Here is a 22,905-nt window from a genome sequence, read left to right as displayed (position 1 = left end):
ACCCTTAAATTAAATATACCATTCCTGAGAGAAAGTCTAGTTATATCCAATTTTCCAATTATGTCCTAAATCCTGTATCTAAATTTCGCTGATAAGCAATTAGTTAATGTTAATTAAGGACGGGTTGTTTCGGAAAATTTGAACAATTCATCAAATTTCAACGTTTATTTTCGGGTTCTGTGAAAGACTTATTCAAGTTCTGTTTTTATATCATTGTAGGCTAGTTGCTTGACAAAACTGAAATAAAAACAGAACTTGAAAAAGTCTTTCACAGAACTTGAAAATGAACGTTGAAATTTGATGAATTGTTCAGATTCTCCGAAACAACCCGTCCTTAGTGTCAATCTCAAGTGACCTACCAGGTAAGAATGGTACTGTATATTATCACCGTATATAGTTAGTAGATCATTGTAGAAGTGTATTATATATTTGTACAAAGCCCTTGAGGTGATTTTGCACAAACACGACGCTATACAAACCATCCAAATATTATTATTACCTGTAGAGTGAATTTGTTCGCTTTTTATCTCCCTTACCGTCATAGTTAGAAATATGAACAAAGTGGTGTTAAAAAGAGAAAACACCAAGCTTTATTATTGTAATTTATTTTTGGGTTATTATGCCATGTTGCACTAATTCCTTCTATAGCCAACGTCTCGGACAGCGTTACAGTGTCCATCAGCCATTCTCACACTGTTGGCTAAAATGGGAGGTGGAGCAACACGGCATAATACCCCAAAAATAAAACACTATAACACTTCTGGCTGTAAAAACCTCAAATCATAATCAAGCGTTACATTCAAATTTAGAAGTTAACCAAGAATAATTATAATGCACAACTTAATGAAACCAAAAGTCGCGAACGCAATTCGAAATTTTTTTACGAAACTTTGTGAATTTTTTATTAATTATTTTTATAAGAAACGACAAAAAGTGAGAAGACAGTAATGTTTATAATACATCTGACTAATAAAATATGTGTTTCTTTTGTTATCAATAATTTTAATTCAGTATTTAGAGAGAAAACCGTGTTTAAAACTTTCAATGTTTGATTTTTAAAAAATTATATTTTAAATATGAAAGCGTATCAAAGAGCATCACCTTTGAAAAACAGTTTTTAGTTTTCGAATTTAGGCGATGCCATACGTAGTAATGCAAAATCATGTGTTTTTGGTTTGAAAATTTGGTCGCCTAGAAATGTTTCAGATGCTTTAATTAAATACTGCGAGTAGAATACATCTTGGCCTTTGAAATAATCAAGTATTTTTTAGATGAGTCTTTTTATAAGCCCAGAAAAAAATAATGTATAAGGCCTATGAAAACTGCTTTAAAGTTCAAAATCTCCTACTTACGAACCCATTTTCTGTGATGATTTTATTGTATAGTGTGGAAAATTTAATTATTTATAAAATGATCGAAAATTTTTTTAATATTTATGCCTGAACATCCAGAAAATAAAATAGAAGGCATTTTTTTGCCATATTTTTTTCTTGCATAAATAAAAACAGGCGGATGGTGTTAAGCGGGAATTTAAACCTTATCGCCATCTACGGAAGGGTTGCTATTCATAGCGGCTGAATTTAAAATATTACACAATCGTAGTGGATTCAGAAATATTTATTTGGATTTTATTACAAAGCGGAAATCAACCTTGTGACAGAATATGCCAGAGGCCTGAGGGGTTGATGCTGTCAATGATTGTTTCATGTGTAAAATTACATTTAAATCAATGTTCAGTTGGCGTAAATTGTTGATTCTACTTTAGTGGTTGCAAATTCTTGATTCACTTTTACTTGCTGTGAATGATGGATTCGACTTTACTTGCTGTAAATGATTGATTCGACTTTACTTGCTGTAAATGATTGATTCGCCCTTACTTGCTGTAAATGATTGATTCGCCTTTCGTTGCAAATCATATCACCCTGCTACTTTATACGCTGTAAACAATTGTTGTATGTTTAGTATTCGATTTTTTGTTTAGCATTTAATTGTAAATGATTGATTGAATAGAAATGTATACTCACTCCTCCATGACTTTGGCAATGTAAGGCAGATGCATCTCAATGGAGTGTTCGTCTTCATCCGTCCTCATGTCCATCCATTCAAATTCTCCCGTGGCCTCAAGTTCAGAGTATACTGCGAGGATAGAACGGAAAATACATTAGAACAGGTTTTTTGTACTGACACCGTATTTTAGAGGAAAGGAAGGAAGGAACCTGGGTTTTTTAACCTCTCAGACAAAGACATTTATTTACTTTGTGTTCCTTTGAGAACTGTCAAAACGTGATAATTTTTGTGTTATTTACGAGTTTTGCTAAAAGCTTCATAACTCACGTTTTGGGAAACGTAGCCTCATTCTAAAAAATGTTTTGGAAAGATTATGAAATCCACTATCGCATTGTGTTGTTATACGTAAATATTTGCGTTTCTAAATATACAATTTATGAAAATGTCAAAAATATGTAAGAATAGCTTACCATTATTTCAAAGCAGTGAAAAATGTACTTTTTTCTGAGTATCATAAAGAAATAACACTTTATATATTGAAGAAATATAATTAAAAACTATTAGTCACCTCAAAATATTAACCGTCCAAACTAAAATATTTTTAATAAATTATTTAGAAACGCAATAAATTATGAACGAACAAGATGACAGATTCAATCGGCTTAGATAATGCACTTCTACGTTCCATAGATATTCTTGAATACAAACGCGTAGCGTTATTCATTATCGATACTCTGTTTTTTAAATCATGGCAATCCGTATACTAGTGATGGAAATAAATCGATTTTTGTAAAATCTCGCGCGTTTACGTGAAAAGACGTTCTAATGTCTTGACCGCTATTATCATATTTACGTCTTTTGACGTTCTAATGTTCTGAGTGGTTAAGAGACCCATATTGTAGGAGGGATGAACTCAAGAATAAGTCGTAGAAACAACCGGTGCTCTTGTGACAAACGTCAACCGTGTAAAAATGTTGGGCGCGCGTTTGGCGTGTTTTTCATCTCCCATTGGGACATCGATAAAACAAGCATTCCTATCTGACACCTGTGCTCTAAACATTGCAATCCATTTGTCAAGACAGCAGATTCTATTTTGGGGATTAGGTAACAAGACAGTGAAAGATGTTGGTTGTGATGTGGCAGTGTTTATTTTGAATCAGTAGCGCGATTGTGAGATGACGATGACATCAAGTGTAAGCGGCGATGACCGCGGTGGAGTGGTCAAGACGTTAAAGTCGGTAGTGGACACCGGACCCCAGGATGTGTTCAGAACTGGCAAAGACGTGGAGATTTCCTGGTACTCCAGTGTGAATATAGCCGAAGGTATAATTGACCTGGTCAGCAGTTGAGCGGGAGATGAAGGCCGACAAAGGGAGCGCAGGCCAGGGCGCTAATATAATCCCGCGGAGTCCATGATAGTCCGTGCAAAGCCGGGCGTAGTATGTAAGGTCCGTGGCTTGTAGCGGCGCAGTAGAGGAACGGCGGGGCTTGACGCAGGGGGCCGGCCGGGTGCACTCGCAGGGTTCGCAAGTTGCTTAATGCTGATTAATGACTGACGGATTGACTACGTCTCGATGCGGCCCGTTTTATAGACGTCCGGTGCTTTGAGAATATTCGGACGTGTAGGTAGATGCGCCGAATGCTAGCATAGTATCTAGAGCAGAGGTTCCTAAAGTGGTCTATATGGACCCCCAGGGGTCGATATTGGCTTGCTGGGGGTCTATGTCAGCGGAAAAAAATTTAGGGGTCCAAGAGATTCAAATGGGGGTACATATCAGCGGACCCCCATTTACCTCAACTCAATATTTAGGAGTTCCGTAAAGGATACAATACACCTAACACAAATAACACAGTTTACGTAATACTAATAATAGACTGAGAAATTACTTTTTAATATTTGTATGTTTATATATCGTAAAGTTGTTTAAATAGAGTCTACGTTCCTTTTCTCGTAAGAATTAATATATTCAACCAAAACATTGCACATTGGAAGTCGCGAATTTTCCTAGTTCCCCAACTTGTTTTTGAAAAACGTCCAGGGTAATGACGTTCAACATTTAGATGTACTTCACACACACTTCAAAACTAAGTTTGAGGACATTTTGACTGTGGACATGGAATGTTGAAGAATCGGATATCGTATGACAAGAAGAACTGATCGGAATAAGCGCTAACGAAGAACTTTATGGGCAGTTCTGTAGGGCCAGCTACAGAAAGAAATTCCCGTTGCTTATCCTGCTCTATTTTCATTTGGTGTAATACCTCACAAGGGCGCCCCTGTCTGCACAATGCAAAAACAGAGGAACTATATCGCCACCCGGTTGTAGGGCAGGCAAGGGAAGGGAATCTTTTTACTAAAAAAATAAATGATTACCACATGAGACATTAATAGTTTTAGGAAAATTCAATATTAGGGAGTCTACGGAAAAAATAAATATTTGGCAAGTGGTCTACGGGGCAAAAAAGTTTGGGAACCTCTGATCTAGAGAGTTCTAGCTACGATGCGTTTTGCATGGGCGAACATTCCAGAATATTCTAGTAGCATCGCTACACTATCAAACGGACCACCTGCTTCCGCACAGAGTCAGGTGTTTTATCTATTAAAATGATTCTTTGAAATTCCCACCCTACATTTAGATATATTTATGGTACTCACTTTTCTTGTCGATGTGTAGATCATAAATGGGCGTCTTGTACTTGTCAGCCTGCGACAAGGCACAAGAAGCCAGCCTCACGTGGTGACTGGGGCCCAGTATGAAGATTCTCTTACTGTAAACAAAGGATTGGCATCTTAAACTCAAGAGTTGAAAAATGCACTGTTCCACACATAACCCTAAGCTTGCATATAAACTTAATGGAACACCTAGCATGTTTAGAAGTACTAAGCGCACAAACAGACAGACAGATGTACAGTTCCGATTTCAAGTCTTCTGGTTTGGTAACTCCTAGGTCTTGTTGTAATGTCACTGTTTTTATATGAAAATATGTTCAATAATGTTTATACTTACACAACGGCTGGGCTAATTTGGCGATATGCGAAAGCTGCACAAGCGCCGCAGTATGAATAACCCGCATGCCTGAAACACACAAGGAGATCATAATCAGAGTGGTAGGTACTATCAGTATCGCCCAGTTGCTTATTATATAAAAAAATAAATATTATAGCAACTATTTAAACACTGTACATACGAAATATGATGTCTTATACTGATTTATAAATGTGGAAATTCTAACTATACAATTGTAAATGTTCTCCAAAATGCCCTGGAAAGAATCTCAGACTTGTGATGTCCCGAAAGAAACCATTTATCTGTTCTGAATGCAATTACTAATGTTATCCAAATTGACCCTGGTAATAAATTACATCTTTGCGATTCTCTCAAGGATAAAAAAACCATCCTGTCACTTTGAATGCATTCAACAATGTTCTCAAAATTTGTTTTGACAGCATCGCCATTCCATTGTAAGAATATTATGTACTAAATACACAATTTGGCTGTCCTGAAACGGGAATCCTTCCCAGTTGGAGAGACAAAGGTTCATACTGTTTGTATTGTTTGTAATTTATATATATAAAATAAAATAAATAAATATATGTATACCTAGTTGTATTTCTTAGTCCTCACTAGGGTGACCTGTGCTGAGGCGGACTAAAATTATTCATTTCTGTTTTATTAGTTTTCTATGTCGTTTTTAATGTTTTCTCCAGAGTTTTTTCATTAATCTCTTTCAGCCAGATTTTTATTCTTGATTTGTAATCTTTAAAATTTTCTATTCGCTTCATATCAGGGGGAAGGATATTGTGGAGTTTTGTCGCAAAATAAGTATAATTTCTTTGCCTGAATGTGGTTTTATGACCTGGAATATTTTTTATATCATTGTGATTTGACCTTGTTTGATGAATACGCGGTATTGTAAAGGATTCAGTATTTTTGAATAGTTTCAATAATATATTTTTAGCATATATTTGTTGTAAATTTGGTACATCAAAACTATTTAAAATTTCAATTGAAGGCGTTCTTATGGGTACTTTCAGTATGGTATTTATGATTCCTTTTTGAATTGTGTTCAGGTTATGTATATACTTAGAGGTGACCGGATAAATAATCAAAATGATAATTCATCACATCTTTCAAAAGTTATATAAAGTCATGGAAAGTGATGAAACAAAAACTTTATTAACTGGGTTAAGTAGGTTAGGTTAGGTTTAAATTATTATTATTTTTTTATTTTTTATTTTTATTAAAACACAAATAACTTTGTTTACATCACTTTATTTCGTATACTTGTGCTCCTGATGAAGTGAACTTGGTTCATGAAACATGTTGATATTTTGTATCGAAATAAAGTGATGTAAACAAAGTTATTTGTGTTTTAATAAAAAATAAATAATGCCATCACAAAGTGAAAAGCAGTTAGAAGAAGTTTTTTTCAAAAAAATTTTTTTTTTTTCATCGTTTCTAATGACTTTATATCACTTTTTAAAGGTGTGTTGAATTGCCACTGTGTTGAGTTATCATGGAACCATACTTAGGTACAGCAGATCCCCATCCTATAATTCTAAATATAATTATAATACAATATAATAAAAATCCAGGGTAGCCACGTCAAGCATGCGTGAAGGTCTAGCATAGTCAAATCAATAACTTAACAATATCTGATCAATATGCTCAATTGATGACGGCTATGCACGTTAGCCATGTCAAGCCAAGTCGATATTGACTTTGAAATAAATAAGAAATCGCCTTACAATGGCAACACTGGTGTGTATTGTCTATGGAAGGACATTCCTAAACGTAGGTTGGCTACGTCGAAATATGAATAAAATGACAATGTCGAAATGAAATTCACTCACTTTAATATATATATTGGCATTCTGCAAATACTTAATGAGGTCTTTACGTATTCTATTGACTGTGTATACAACATCTTTCAACTCTAAGAGCTTCGTCTGTCTGCCTTCATTCATTCATAAGTCAGTAATTTTGCTTAACGAACTCCAACGGCTCGGAGGGCTTTGAAGCAGAGAATGGACGGTTATCTCGAGAGTATTTCCTCCTGGGGTAAAAATAATCTCAAGACCCAATCCTGTCTGATTACGTCTAAAAGGGATCCAAATGATAATCTAGTCTCCTTCAACGGAAGCAATCTTCCGAACAGGCCTTCCATTGATATGCTCGGTGTAACTATAAGTGACCAGCTCAGGTACGGGGGCTCCATCGAAGCCAGAGTAAAGTTGGCCTCTCAGAAGCTGGGCGTACTGTACAGGGCCCGCAGATACTTTAATAATACACAACTGCTGACCCTGTACAAATCGCAAGTGCACCCTACTGTCGAATTTGGCAGCCATCTCTGGTCCGGAGCCCCTAAATACCTGAAAAAAACCCTTGACTCTGTGCAGAAACGGGCGGTCCGTTTGATAGATTCCCCAATCTTAACAAACGGACTGCAATCTTTAGAGCACAGGCGTCCGGTAGGTATGCTGTCCTTGTTCTATCGGTATTACAATGGAATATGCTCTGAGGAACTAGCGTCACTGATCCCTTCGGCACCGGTGCGTAGTCGGGATACACGCCAAACGCGCGCCCAACATTTGTACACGGTTGACATTTGTCACATGAGAACGGGTCGCTTTGGTATCGTATTGGTATTTTTATCGATCGACCGTGCTATAAATACCCTGAAGTAGCGATGGGTCTTAACTCATTTTATTAAGAGCAGGAGCCAAGATAACAGCTCAATATTTTCGTACAGCTCAAAGAGTCGTCTCAATTGAACGGCGGCTCAATTGAACGACGGCTCAATTGAACGACGGCTCAATCGAACGACGGCTCAATCGAACGACGGCTCAATTGAACGACGGCTCAATCGAACAACGGCTCAATTGAACGAAGGCTCAATTGAACGACGGCTCAATTGAACGATGGCTCAATTGAACGGGAGCCGTGATCTCAGAGCGTATGAGCAATTAGAATACTGCGCTCGCCCGTTACGAATCGGTACGGCTCCCAGCGTAAGCACATGAATGATCGTACGACTCTCAGTACCGGTTCTTACCACAAGAAAAATAAGATGCTAGCTAGTTAGTAGGTGTAATAATAATATTTAATATTTCGTTAATTTATATAGCGTAGTTTAGTCCCATTTCACTTCAAGTGTGCTTTACTATATCATCATCATCATCACTTTTGGCTCTACAACCCCTGGTGGGTCTTGGCCTCCTCAAGAGTCTTCCTCCACTCATCTCGGTCCCGCGCCAGCTCTCTCCAGTTTCGAAGCTCCAAGGCAGACAAATCTTTGAGGACGTTGTCGCTCCATCTTAACCTTGGCCTTCCCAGGCTCCTTCTCCCTATCGGTCTTGAGCTCAGCAGGGACTTTGGTTCTTGATGCTCGCTCATTCTCTCCACATGACCTAGCCACCGAAGTCTTCCCAGTGACATGAATTTTGTGACGTTTAGCTCCTTAAACAGAGTATAGAGCTCATTGTTATAACGTCTGCGCCAAAATCCATTTTCTAGAACCGGTCCGAAGATACGCCTCAAAATTTTCCTTTTAAAAACGTCCAGTGCTCGCTCATTCATGTGCTTAACTATAACGAACTTAAAAATGATAATTTAATATTAGCGCACTGGAAGTGAAACAACACAAAACTGCGCTATATAAATACTATGTTATTATTATTATTATTAGTGGTCATGTTCTTCAAATTATTCCTACAGTGTGCCTTACCCAATACAGATCTAATATTATAACCACAGACATAGGAATTAATAGACGAGAAGATAATGGCGAGGGGTAAAATCAACTGTTGAAGAACGAAGGGAGTGAGGCTGACTGTGATTCGTCAATAAATCAATCTGACAGTAAATAGGCATCTCGCATTATAATATCACCATTTACTTCTTAAAAGTAAAATCTGCTTTTGAATGAATAGACATTTTTACATGGGAGCGCAAATTACCCGCCACGTTATGAACAAATTTGCGAAGTCCAAATTCGGCAAAAAAATTCGGTTCCCTTTTCAGAGTCGAATATTTCGTTTAAGTATTTAGTTAAGACACTTTTATAAATGTTCATAATTTACTTCCCAGCAACCAACCAGCTTTGTGTTTCGCGTCCAGACGTTTCTCGATGTGATAGTATATGTTTCTAAAACTGATCTATATTATACGATGTGAATATGCTTAAAATAAAGTAAAATAATGCTTATATATGGAATGTAATACGACAATTGGGTTTATTCTCTTTTTCAAATCTATTTTTACAAGTTTTCATAGTACAAGTCAACATTTTGCCGTGTTATTTCGTAAAATGAACCGATGATGCCTCGACCATAGTTCGCACAAGAATGATGACGTCACGTTTTCAAATTTCACTTGAGTCCATACGCAAGCACAGCCGGCTCCAATGGAACCGGTATGGGGAGTTGGGATAATACGCTTTTAATCACTTAGGGCAGGTCTACTAATATTCATATGTCTATGATTATAACACTAAATACACTGTTTATACAAAGTGATGACAAAACTTAGAATAACAATAACAGCAGGACAGGACAAAACAAGACATTTTAAAAAGGTACAATAAGGAGGCCATACTGTCAGATGCTGTTCACGAGAGTATGAACATATTAGTATGAAAACAATTAATACTATTTTTCTAAAATATCTCCTGGTAAAAAGACTAACCATTGAATTGAGCCCTGGTACGGTTTACACAATCAAACATAATGGACGACTCATCGCTATCCTGAATTCATATTGTCGAAGTGATGAATACAAATAGAACAAGGGGGAAAAGACGAGTATGATAAAAGTGTTTAAATGTAACTCACGGAGCTATGATTGCCCGAGCAGGTCCATGCGTCAGGTCTGCTTTGGATAACCAATCATCTAACTGCCGAGAGAGTTCAGCCCCTGGAAATAAACACTTGATTAGATTCAACGGAATCATGGAAACACAATTTTTGAGGCGGGTTTTGGAGCCATTCTTTAGATAACCAACACTTCTGCAGCAGTGGCGGTCGGTGACTTTTTGTAGAACGGATGCTGGACATTAAATGTTTATACTCTTACTTACTACGTACTTGATATCAAATATGCACATCTAGACGATAGCCAACGAACAAGATACAATTAGATACCAATTTACCATATAGAAATATACAATATACCAATTAGAAACAATTAGATAAAAATAAAAGGGTAGTAAATTTCGGCAAGATCTTTTGGGTATGTGGATGCTGATTAATTGGAGTAACTCAGGACAGTCAATTTTGTAATGAAGTATTTTATGTAATACTATTAAATCTGTATTTATTCTACTTTCTGAAAGTTTTAATATGGAAAATTTATCTAGTAAGTAGTTATAATCAATGTTTTCTACAGGAATATGCATTTTATAGTTTATATACTTCAGGAACTTATGTTGAATCTTTTCAATGTTATCGGAATGAATATTGTAAAAACGTAGAGTTATACTCTAGTTGGCATCTAACAAGGGTTTTGTACAACATGATAAATGTGCCTAAATTATTGAAGTCTTTTGAAATTCTCAAAACAAATCCAAGAGTCTTAAGAGCCTTATTGATAATGTTATTAATATGATACACAAAAGTTAGTTTGCTATCGAACAATTTACCTAGGTCAATAATTTCACTGACGCAATTTAAGTTATTCAGAGTTCGCGGAATATTTAATTAATAAAGACCATACTTTTAACCGTGATACGGGAATTAAAGTCCTATATAAAAATGGAATAGGTTTAAGACTAAACAATTTAGAAGCTTCGGAAATAAAAAAATCGATAAATTGGTCAGCCCAATTCTTAGTATGTCCCCATTACTTCACTTATCCCAAGTTCCCCTCCCCCACAGCTAACGCTCTGTCCCACTTTAGAATACTGTCTCTTTCTTTTTTGATAATAATAATAATAATAATATTTGGCTAATTTATATAGCGCCGTTTTCGTGAAAAATCACGTCAAGGGTGCTGTACAAATATATTTCTTAAATAGTTAATACTAGAACTACTGAATTATCTCTAAGACTTATATCTAGTGACTTACGACTAAGGCTTATAACTACTATCTTAACGACATATATACGAGTATTTACATATTTAGCAACTTACAACTAAAATTAATATTAACAATCTAATCTCACTAACGCCAGAAGAAGAAGGAAGTTCTATTATATTAGGGTGTTTTTATTGTTAGCTGGATATATATGAAATGAATGAATAAAATCAATCGTCAATCTTAAACGCATCTAGATGATTCCAAAGCCAACAATTAAACCGATTGACTTGTTATGTTCCCGCTGATATTGTCCATTGTCCATTGGCAGGCAAGTCAATAGCAAAATTGAATGAACGGAATCGCTAGATAATGTAACAAAAACGGTATAAAAAAAATGAAAAAAAAGAAATATTTGGATAGAATGACGGATTTATGGAAATGAGTGTCTGAAAAAGTGAGTTTTTAGTTTGGATCTAAATTCTGTTGGGCTGGTTTCTTCTTATTTTATTTATTTTTTCTTATTCTTCTCAATTCCATAGGAAGTTTATTCCAAGCCTTGGGGCCGGATACTCCGAATGCACGATCACCAAACTTAGTGTTTGGATTTCGCTTAGGCTCTTTCAACCTTCCAATTGCAGATGATGTCGCTGATCTAAGAGTTGACTTCCTTAGACCAGTATTTTCTGGAATGCGTGTACTATAATATGTGTACTTCTGTATTTAATAGCATATAACTATCCTGATGATGGTACGGAGATACCGAAACCGTTAGACGGTAAAATTTATCAATAAAGTGACTTAAAACCAAGTATTTTCTAATATTTCTATTTTTGAGACTGATAATTCGTGGTGGAATTCCATTATAATATATTATAATAAAACAAATAAAAAACTTTATTCCACTTAATTTTATTTTGACCGTAACCGGTTTCAGCTCGTCAAAGCCATCTTCAGACTGGTACACAAAATTCTTAGTCTACGGTTTATATATACAACATATGGGGGAGGGGGGAGAGGGGTAGTTTTTAGGGTTTTAATCAATTTTATTTGTTACTAAGTCGTTTAAGATTGTGGAATTTCTAAATATTTGGTAATTCCAGTAAGCTAATTACCTTGGGTTTGTAGCTCATTTCAATATTTATTAGGGAAAAAACCTCACAGGTAATATGCATTATTAATGACATAATTTTATTGTCAAATCATTATTTATGATGGGATTATATTTGCTTTTTGAAAAGATACATGTTTACATTTGAGAAATTATTAGAGGAATTAAGAAAGTAGGGACTTAGCAACTGATACTAATAATTTTTCGAAGAAAACTTCTTCTAACTGCTTTTCACTTTGTGATGGCATTATTTATTTTTTATTAAAACACAAATAACATTGTTTACATCACTTTATTTCGATACAAAATCTCAACATGTTTCTTTTGACGTAGTAAATTTATTCCCTAGTATTCCAATAGAAGAAAGTAAAACCATCATCAATAATTTGTTAAATTCATCTAACTTACAGAAAGACCTTATCCATGACCTCATTTTATTTTTCGAAGTTATTTTTAAACAAAATTATTTTCAATTTAACAATACAATTTTTAAACAAAAGGATGGCTTGGCCATGGGGAACAGTACGAGTCCTTTGATTGCAGACATTTTTATTAATAATTTAGAAAATAAGATTTTTAATAGCGGTGCCTTGTTACTTAAAAATTTATATTGTTGGAAGAGATATGTGGACGACATTTTTTGCATTTGGTTAGGAACAGAAAGACAATTGAACATGTTTTTAAACTTTTTAAATAAAATACACAAAAATATTCAATTTACATTAGAAATAGGTATAGATAAGAGTTTAAATTTCTTAGATTTAAATTTAACAATAATAGGTAATAAAATAGATTTTAATATTTTCCGTAAAGATACGTACACTGATATTGTCATTCATAATTCATCAAATCATCCCTTTTCTCAAAAAGTCGCAGCTTTCCATTCTATGCTTAATAGATTAATTTCTATTCCTTTGTCGGATCCTAATTATATCTCAGAATTAAATATCATAAAACAAATAGCATCTAATAACGGCTATCCTAATAAATTGATAGATGAAATACTAAATAAAAAAATTAAACATAAATTCTTTAAACTTTATATTTATCCTATTTATAAAGATACAAACAAACAATGGCGTAGAATTCTATTTGTAGATAATGATACTTCCAAAATTATAAATAAAAACATTCCCTTCACTATTCAACCGGCGTTTTATACGAATAACAAATTAAAAAAATATATTCTTAATAATAAAGATATTGATAGTCAAACTAAAAAATCAGGTGTTTATAAACTCAACTGTAATGATTGTAATTCCTTTTATATAGGAAAAACTAATAGAAACTTTGAGATCAGAATTAAAGAACATCTTAGGGCTTTAAAGGGAAACTGTGAATCAGAATTTGCGGATCATTTATTAAATAACGACCATACTTTCGATATTAATTCAGGTTTTAAAATACTACATTCTGGTTACAAGGTATCTCAAATCAATAATTTTGAAATCCTAGAAATAAGAAAACACGTGAATATGAAAGCAGATATTATTAATAAACAAAAAAATTTTATAAACCCCATTTTAAATATTTTCCCAATTACCCGGTCTTTCCCGTCTAATGACATTTTAATTCCTACTTTGAATAACCCTCCCCCACTCTTACCCCTCCCCGCTCCTTCTACCTCTTCTTTCTAGACCTAATTTGAATTATAACTTTAGTATACTTGTGCTCCTGATGAAGTGAACTTGGTTCATGAAACATGTTGAGATTTTGTATCGAAATAAAGTGATACTAATAGCTTATTAATTACAAAGTTACTTATTGAAGGGGTACATGTTTACATTGAAGTAGGGATGGTCTAACCTAACTACATATTTTAATGTCGAAATTATTATGATTTATTTTCTAACAAATAAAATTGATTAAAACCCTATAAACTACCCCTCTCCCCTCTCCCCCATATGTTGTGTATATAAACCGTAGACTAAGAATTTTGTATACCAGTCTGAAGATGGCTTTGACGAGCTGAAACCGGTTACGGTCAAAATAAAATTAAGTGGAATAAAGTTTTTTATTTGTTTTATTATAATATACCAAGTATTTTCATTTCATTTATTTAATTAAGTGTTGATTGATAGTAAATTTACTTTAATAACATTCTTATTTGACATAGTATCTTTTAACTCCTCCTTTAATGGAGTTACCTGCATTTACCCTTCGTTCAATATCTCTGTCAGCCTTCCCATCTCTATAGAACAAGGCTGCCCAACCCCAGGCCCGCGGGCCACATTGTGGCCCGCGAACGAATTATAAGTGGCCCGCGTGAATCATTTTCAAAAAACCCGCCAATCCGCCAATTTGAAAAAGTTTCGCGGGCTTGCGGTAAAACAAACAATGCAGCTTGCGCGCGGTCACCAGTGTTGCCAACGAAGGCGATTTATCGCTATTTAGGCTACTCAGAACGAGAATCAGCGACGAAAAAATCTAACCTGTTGAACTTACTTTTTAAACAAAAATACACCAGTTTTTGATATAATATTTTTTGCGTCCGAAATGGAATCTTGTAGCCCCCCCCCCCCCCCCATGGAAATAGGAACCGTCAGGTATTCAGTGGCCCGCCAGTAATTCAAAATCATCGATTTCGCCCAACTGTTAAAAAGGTTGGGCAGCCTTGCTATAGAACATACTTCCTAAATACACAAACTCATCCACCTGCTCCAAGTATTCCCCAGCAACAACTATATTGCACACTGTTTTCGTACTCTCTCTTTCAAACACCACGAGAATTATGTGTGAACTAGAACTCGGAAAGAATTTGTGAACGATGCAGAGATGAATTAATAGAGACATCAAGGATTGTCTCATCATTCGGAGAGTGAAAATAAGAGAGCCCAGATATGTAGTGTATTCTCCCAAAGTGAGATACCATCATTCAGAATCAAAACATTGCTTGAAATGGCTTTATATGTCCAATTACCAGACCTTTTTTTACATTAACTACACACAGGAGGGCCTGACGAAAACAATTTCCATCTGTATGGTATGATGAGTTGGTAGGAATTTGGGGGCCAGTGTGTCCATCATATGAATCCATCCCTCCCACTGCGGTGCAAGGAGATGGGTCGAGACAGTCCGGCTGGAGAAGTCAAAGCGTCTCCCTCTACTGACCTCTCCCTCTACGGCCCGCCAAGCTGCCGGTGGACAGACGAATCCGCCACAAAGACCTGAACAAAACTAACCCCCGTGAACCTGGGCACCAAACTTAGCGAACCACTTAAATGAAAGATACTGGGTGTAAATAAAACAAAAGATAAATAAAGGAACATTTAATTATTTACTGTACAAAACAAATAAGTGATAAAACTGTCAATTAGAAGTTTGAAACACGCTGTACGAAAGCAATGCTGATTGCGAGTACACTTGACTACCTTTTTACATGATTTCAAAATAACATAGTCCTACACTCATTGCACATACTTACTTCGCAGTACGTACTATGCGCAGAGCGGTATGCGGTTTAGATATCGTGAGCAGGGTGAATGCAGTCAGTTGTCAATTGAGCGAATTCTGTAAACAATCGCGGACGTCCAGTGTTTTCTTGATATTCTACTTCATAAATTAACTGTAAAATGTCGGGTAATACAACAATAATTTTTTTATACGGTATTGCTTGGAACGTATCCACGAGGGTGGTATAACCGAAATATTGTGACGTCATAAAATTGCCTGACTAAATCCACCAATGAAACACTCTGAAAGTCTATGGAATAAACTTTCAGAGTTTTTCATTGGTGTATAGTATAATAATTAGGCTATAAATGAGAATTTTCTGTCTATATATTGGCATATCTATGGTTTTTTAGGACCAATTTGTTTCATACAAAAATCCAGAAAGTTATCGATCTAGTGAGTGGTTTATTTATGGTATCCACCGTGTAAAACCGGAGTCCAGTATACTGCATCAAAATTTGATGCCATACCTATTAAACTTTGCGAGTTCTAGAATTCATTGAATCAAAGTTACACGGGACAGACAGACAATCTAAATTAGTATTTTCAATGAATAGATATTAGAAAGAATTAATAAAATTTTAAACGCGTTAAAATCTACGCAGAAACCTGAGACAACTCTGTAGAAACGGCTTCTAAAACATTAACAGTAACGTCAGGCAAAACTTTTCGACAGTCCTCCAGATTCTCGTCGATTTTTTTATCGGCGTTTGCGCACAATTTAAACGTTTCCGATATATTTCCCATCATAGAAAGTTCTTCATTGTCCAGTTTGCATTCCATTTTTACTCTGTCCAGTGAAGCGGAAAGATCTTGGATTGTTTCGTAGAGTTTTTTAAATCCATCGTCTTCGTTGTATTCTATGTCCACGTTTTTAAAATGTAAACGGTCGCAGTAAGCGTCCTCGTTTATGTTCAAGTTTTTCATGAGTGGTTCAGTGTCGAAACGATGAGATTCTTCCAAAAATTCATCGTTAGTTGCATTTTGCTCGTCTATTATTCTGAAAATAGAAAAAAAAGCATTGAAAATAATTTGATTATTTTAAAATAGAAAGACAGATATTACCGGATTACAGTTAACATGACGATATTTAAAAAAAAATCTATGATTGTCTACGATTTGGGGTATTATGCCTTTGTGCGCTTTGTCCTTCTTCACCCAACATTTAGTTACAGTGTCCAAAATCTGACCTGATTGTTTTACGAACACTGAAAAGCTGTTCGAAACGCTACAGTGTTCATGTACGTCTGGAACATCTTAACACAATGTTTGCGGGGGGTTTTTTAATCAATCTACGCCGTAAAGCGGGCAATTTTTATCACGTTCGCGCGCAAAATTCCGTTTCATGTAAAATAGCTATAACTTCTGAACTATTGATCAAATTTAAATAAAATTTTCAGTATTTTACCTTATTCGAAATCCTTTATTATGATCTTTTCACAAATTTTTATATTTTTCAAGAAACATTTATGATATATAAGTTTAAATTTTAAAAATTTGAAAAAACTGCACTTTTGTCGTATTGTCGATTTAGTCATTTTATGCACATTCAACATAGTATATATATTTTTTAAAATACATACCACTAAACACTAATATTGTTTGAAATTATGAAATCGTTGGAAACAATTCTCTTTATGTAAAGGTACATCATTGAATTTACACATGTACCGGGTTTCGCTAAGTATTTTGCGTACCGCGCACACACGACATCGCTTTCGCAGATTCTTATTTTTACCAGGGCCTTCAATCTTTTCCAGTATATGTTTTCGCATATCCATCGATAGTCTTCCTAGAGGATCAGATTTTGAAGATTTTTTTCGGATACCAGATGTTGATGGTGTTGGTTCCGGGTCTTGACTATTATCTGACGAAATCTGATCAGCCACCCAGTGCTCTGCGATTTCCTTAAAAAATTGTTTATATTTAATTTTCCTTTCTTTTACGGAGTTGTACACACCAAATGAGTTGAATAATGCACAATTTATTATATACATCGCTAGACTTTTTGTCCATTTAGTGGTTTTTCGTAAAATAGAATAATACGAAAGATATTGGTCTGCTCGGTCAACGCCTTTCATATATTTATTGTAATCGATTATCATTACCGTAGTCCATTTTTATAGGGTATTTTTTATGCAAAAATATCCCTTTATTATGTAACAAATAACTAACAAATATGTAACAAATAACTTTTCGAGCACAGCACACAAATACTTTGTACGAAATTTTTAAAGCGGAATGTAGGCAGAAAAGAAAATAGAGAACGTCTTGAACGAAGCAATATTGCTTTAACACTGAAGAAATGTAAAGATTTAAAAAAAAAAAAACAAAACATTTATTTTATTTCAAGTGTATGTTTTATGACCACAGTCGGCCGGCCACCCGACCCTAATTGTCAGGTACCTAGTACACGTGTCTCGAGAGCTGACGCATAATTTTTAATTCACAGCGTAACCAACATCATACGTTACTCGTAATATATTGTTACTCTAAGTGTACAACGCATTTTGGCGTCTCCCGCGCTTTACCAATAGTGTACAAATACGAAAAACGCTTTTAAGCGTCTCCCGCTCTCTACCAACAGTACGCAAAAGACGCTTTTAAGCGTCTCCCGCAAACAATGTGTTAACATATAAAAATTCAGGCTTATTATGTTTGTGCTTGCAAAACTAGAACAGTAGTCGACAGACATCGGTGAAAATTTAACAGTTTGTTGTTATTAGTGCCAGGAGTTTTTAGAGATGTTTAACTGGTACAAGAAGTTGGGGGTGCCCGAAGAATACTTAATCCAATATCTCTGCATCGGAATGAAATACGGAGTGGAATTAAAGCCGATGTAATGTAGTTTTTTAACACGTTGCTTACGGTGTGCACATATTTGTGCGTTTCAGAAACCTTACATTGCGGCGGGGCGCACATTTTTGTGCATTTCTACGACCTTCAACTTCACATACAAAAAACACGTCTTATCTTGTAATTTCTTCTGTTATTTTGGCTTTGCTGTGTATTGGTTAGGTGTCGCTAAAATAAACACAGCATTATGGATTCTTTTCTGGTTCAAAACATTGCTAAAAGTCATCATTAATTTCAATGAAATATTGGAAATTAATTTTAAACAAAGACAATAGGTGGTATTTTTTCTTCGTCGTCAAAAAATGAAATAAAATATGTAGATCATTGACCTTTACTTTAGTCGTTAGCTGATACTTATGACGAAATAAACTCAAGTGGGGAAGCCTTTATATCAATTTTTATTCGCAGCTGTTGTGATTTCAGCGCTTGTTAAACTGTGTTGTTATTATGGAATATTAATTTTAAACATTATAAAACGCGTATATGACTTTTTTATTATTATTGTGATTTGTGGACTTATGTGATTTTATTTTGAGACGTTAGACATTTACAATTACATTTGTATTTTTTCGAGTTCATTCGAGAGCATCATCGTGGAATAATTAAATGTGTATATAAATTTTTTTTTTACTTTTGTGATTTAATTTTTCGCCTTTTGGGATTTCGTTTTTTTTTATAAACCTAAAATGGACGATAGAGAGGATACTTTCGTCGAAGAACATTTTGAAGACTATCTTTCAGACGTACCCAATGACGCTGACGAAGAAATCAATGAACTTCACGAAGTTTACAGTGAGGCTGAAGAAAACGAAGAAGATGATGAACCAATTTTACGTAGAAGTTCAAGACCGCGTGTCATGCGCATATCATCCTCTGAAGAATCTTCAGAAGACGTCCCTGACATAACCCTGGATTGGTCAGAATTTGATCCTCCTAGGAATTTGCCTGATTTCGAAGGTGTACCCGGTCTAAAAGTTTTCCCCGAAAATCGATCAAGTGTAGGGGATGTTACATCGCTATTTATAGGAGATGATTTGTTCGACAAAATAACCAACGAAACAAACATATACCATGAAAGAAATCATCACAACTATGCGACATCAGCTCACGCCCTAAAATGGAAAGATGTAACGATTCAAGAATTAAAAAAATGGTTTGGCTTAGTTCTTATAATGGCGCTAGTCCGAAAAAATACCATGGGCGATTATTGGTCCACAAATCCTCGGATAGAGACCCCATATTTCCGAAAGACAATGAGCCGCGATAGATTTCGACAAATTTTACGAAATCTCCATTTTTCTAATAATGACGAAATTCCGACCGCTAGCACAAACCGTCTGATCAAAATTCAAACTGTAATCGACTACTTCACGAAGAAATTCCAGGAAGTGTATACGCCAAATCAAAATCTATCTCTAGACGAAGGGATGATTCCGTGGAGAGGTCGTCTGAAATGTCGCGTGTACAATCCCATGAAAATTGTAAAATATGGAATCCTGAATAGGATGATTTGTGAATCAAAGAGTGGATATATCTGTAATTTTAAATTATATTCAGGTATAAGTGCTACGTTAGATTCCACAATAATCCAATTGCTGTCACCGTACCTAAATAAATGGTATAATATCTATGCGGATAATTATTACAATAGTGTGCGTTTAGCCAACCATCTAATGGAGTTAAAAACTAGAATCTGCGGCACAATTAGAAAAAATCGTGGCATACCGCCTACACTAAAAAATATACGCCTTAAAGTCCAAGAAACCACATATCTACGAAAAGGGGATGTACTTCTTCAAATGTGGAAAACCAACAAGAAGAGAGATGTAAGGATGATCTCTACAATACACCAGGCGGATATGGTGGATACGGGAAAAATTGATAGAACAACAGGGTTGCCCATCAAAAAACCAAAATGCATCGTAGATTACAATAATTTGATGAATGGTGTTGATCTTGCAGACCAATATTTATCGTATAATCCAATATACAGAAAATCTTTAAAGTGGACCAAAAAAGCCTTCTTATACCTTATTCATTGTGGAATTTTCAATGCATTCCAAATTTTTAAAAAACTTAACGTACCTAATAAACTTTGCTTCCGCGACTTTTTGTTACAAGTTGCAGAGACCTGGCTTGAAGATAGTTCTTCCGCAGCAGCCACACCGTCCACATCATTCACGCAAGATTTGCAAATAAGTACACCTACTTGTGTCACGGCGAGAACTCCTTTTTTTGATCCACATGATAGACTGTCTGGCATTTTGAAAAACCACGAATTGGTAAAAATAACGAGTGAGAAAACTAAAAACTTAGTAAGACGCAATTGTCGAGTTTGTGCGAAGCTCAAAATACGGAAGCCAAGTGCGTTCATGTGTAAACAATGCAAAATTCCGCTTCATGTCGGTAAATGTTTCCAAACATACCACACCAAGAAAAAATATGTTTAAATTTAATTAGTTTTAGAACGTGTTCTATTTTTTCCTATCATATTTTATCCTATTATATTTTATTCCTATTATATTATAGTAATAAGTAAACTTATTATTACCCCTGAGTCATTATTAAATATTAAATATTTTTTATTACTAATTTTTGTTTTATTGATATAAGCTCCACAGTTTGAAGTTTGCTGACATACATCCGGTAGTTGGATTGCGATCAAATTTCGCCCGCCGCAAGTGGCAGTTTTTTAACAAACATCTCCGTAGCTAGTGTGTTAACAGTAACATTGTGGTATACAGTAATAATAGTGGAAGAAGTCAATTTCAATGTTCAATATTGAACTCAGTATCAGAAATTAAATATCTCGGAGTGATAATAGAACAACATATGAAGTGGAAAAGACATCTGTGAATTGGTTAAGCGTATCAGAAAGTGTGTATACATATTCATAAGATTAAGAAATATTTTAAAAAGAAATAACCTAAAAAGAGTATACTACGCACTAATCCAGTCGTTAATTCAATACGGAATTATTGGATGGGGGGGTCATACAATAAGATTCTGACCCCGATCAAAGTGGTCCAGAAGCTAATCCTCAAAGTAATCCTCAAGAAACCCTCCACGTATCCAACAGAAACACTATTCACAGATTTCGGGGTGCCCCGAGTAGAAGATATATTCAAGAAAAATGCAATTATACAAATTTATAAAGATAATATAATTAAAAAATTTGATACCCACTTATCTAAAAGATATCAATACAATATCAAAATTCCACAAAGTAATACCAAACAAATGCAAAATAACTATAAATATTTAGGAATAAAGTATTTCAACAACCTTCCGATTGAAATAAAGAAATGAAAGGATATTAACATACTTAAACTAAAGCTAAAGTTACTCTTTCAGAAATAATTAACTAAATAATTGCCTGTTTTTCCCTCCATTGATATTTATTATCAGTCTATACTCATCTCCACTGTAGTTAGATTTTGTCTCTTTATATATTGTTCCTATCATATAATAACGATTCTATTTTTCTTATAATTAGTGTAACTATCTCACCAAGCACAAGAACCAGTTTCTTCATTGGTGAGATTGCGAACATAAATACATTTTGTAATGTAAATATATTTTTTTATGTACTCATATTATATCCTGTACCCACTTATATATATTAAATAAATAAAAAGTCAGAGGCGCCCGAGAAAGATATTAGCAATAGCAAAGCATTGCGATGGATCCACAAGTCTCTTTATGTAAAGAAGGCTGTGGACACCGGGCGGGAGGGGTGGATTTGTTTTTCATACATATCTACAGTTTTATATCAAGACTGATGAAATTTTGCACACTTGACCTTCAAAACAAGAGGAAGGTCACTGTCTACATCTGAGTTTAAAAAAAAAACTAAAGCCTGGGTAACGCTGGGGACTGGTGTTATTAATAAAACAAAAACAATATACACTTACCTCTGTTGCTCACTCAAAAACGATACTTCCTTCAGTCTGGCGTTTGTTTTATGTAGCATAAAGTTATCCATTTGGAGTCGCATTTCTAACTCCGCCATTTTAACATCTATTTCACTCCTTTCCCGCTGAATTTTCTCGTCGACCAAAGTTTCCAGAAATAACGACTCAAGATATTCATTATACGCCAATTTCTTTGTTACATCTTCGTAATCTTTCCCTTCGTCGCTGCGAGGAGCACAAATTGTAGACGCGACAGAAACGTTGTTTGTTCTGAACGAAAGATCGAACGCATTTCGAGACACGATACTCTGATTTTGCTGGTTTTTCGTTGTTTTTGAAGTCGGACACGTCTTTGGACGGCCTGAATCTTTTGCCGTTGAAGCGCTTGACGTTTTGGCCTTTTTAACTACAACTTTTTTTGATGCTGGGGGTGGTAAATCGACGTTTTTTGAAGAGGACATTTTTGTACGGAAGCTAAATTTGACGTATATCGAACAAACAGAAAACAAACGTCAAATGAATTCGAAATTGTCAGTTGGTATAACATTG

At 35.1% G+C, this 22,905-nt stretch overlaps 2 protein-coding genes across 2 annotated transcripts in view; both read right to left on the bottom strand.

Annotated features, from left to right (window-relative positions):
- Positions 1-22,905, bottom strand: part of LOC149415943 (protein MEMO1) — a 35,290-nt gene that overhangs the window by 10,911 nt on the left and 1,474 nt on the right. Inside the window, exons 2-5 of the mRNA XM_089641526.1 lie at positions 9,842-9,923; positions 5,016-5,084; positions 4,664-4,776; positions 2,025-2,136 (exon numbers count right to left, since the gene is read on the bottom strand). Of these exons, the coding sequence (XP_089497652.1) occupies positions 2,025-2,136; positions 4,664-4,776; positions 5,016-5,084; positions 9,842-9,923 (376 nt within the window). The remainder of the gene's footprint in view (positions 1-2,024; positions 2,137-4,663; positions 4,777-5,015; positions 5,085-9,841; positions 9,924-22,905) is intronic.
- LOC149415944 (uncharacterized) lies at positions 15,938-22,868 on the bottom strand. Its single transcript, XM_089641822.1, has 2 exons — positions 22,357-22,868; positions 15,938-16,586 (listed from the first exon to the last, which is right to left on the bottom strand). The coding sequence occupies exons 1-2, from the start codon at positions 22,815-22,817 to the stop codon at positions 16,184-16,186; spliced, it is 864 nt and encodes a 287-aa protein (XP_089497948.1). The 5' UTR covers positions 22,818-22,868; the 3' UTR covers positions 15,938-16,183.

Source organism: Hesperophylax consimilis, chromosome 17, assembly GCF_061612785.1.
Source record: "Hesperophylax consimilis isolate HC1 chromosome 17, BYU_Hcon_1.0, whole genome shotgun sequence".
Lineage (NCBI taxonomy): Eukaryota > Metazoa > Arthropoda > Insecta > Trichoptera > Limnephilidae > Hesperophylax > Hesperophylax consimilis.
The sequence above is the reverse complement of the archived record's forward strand: the minus strand, read 5'-3'. Positions and strand labels throughout refer to the sequence as shown.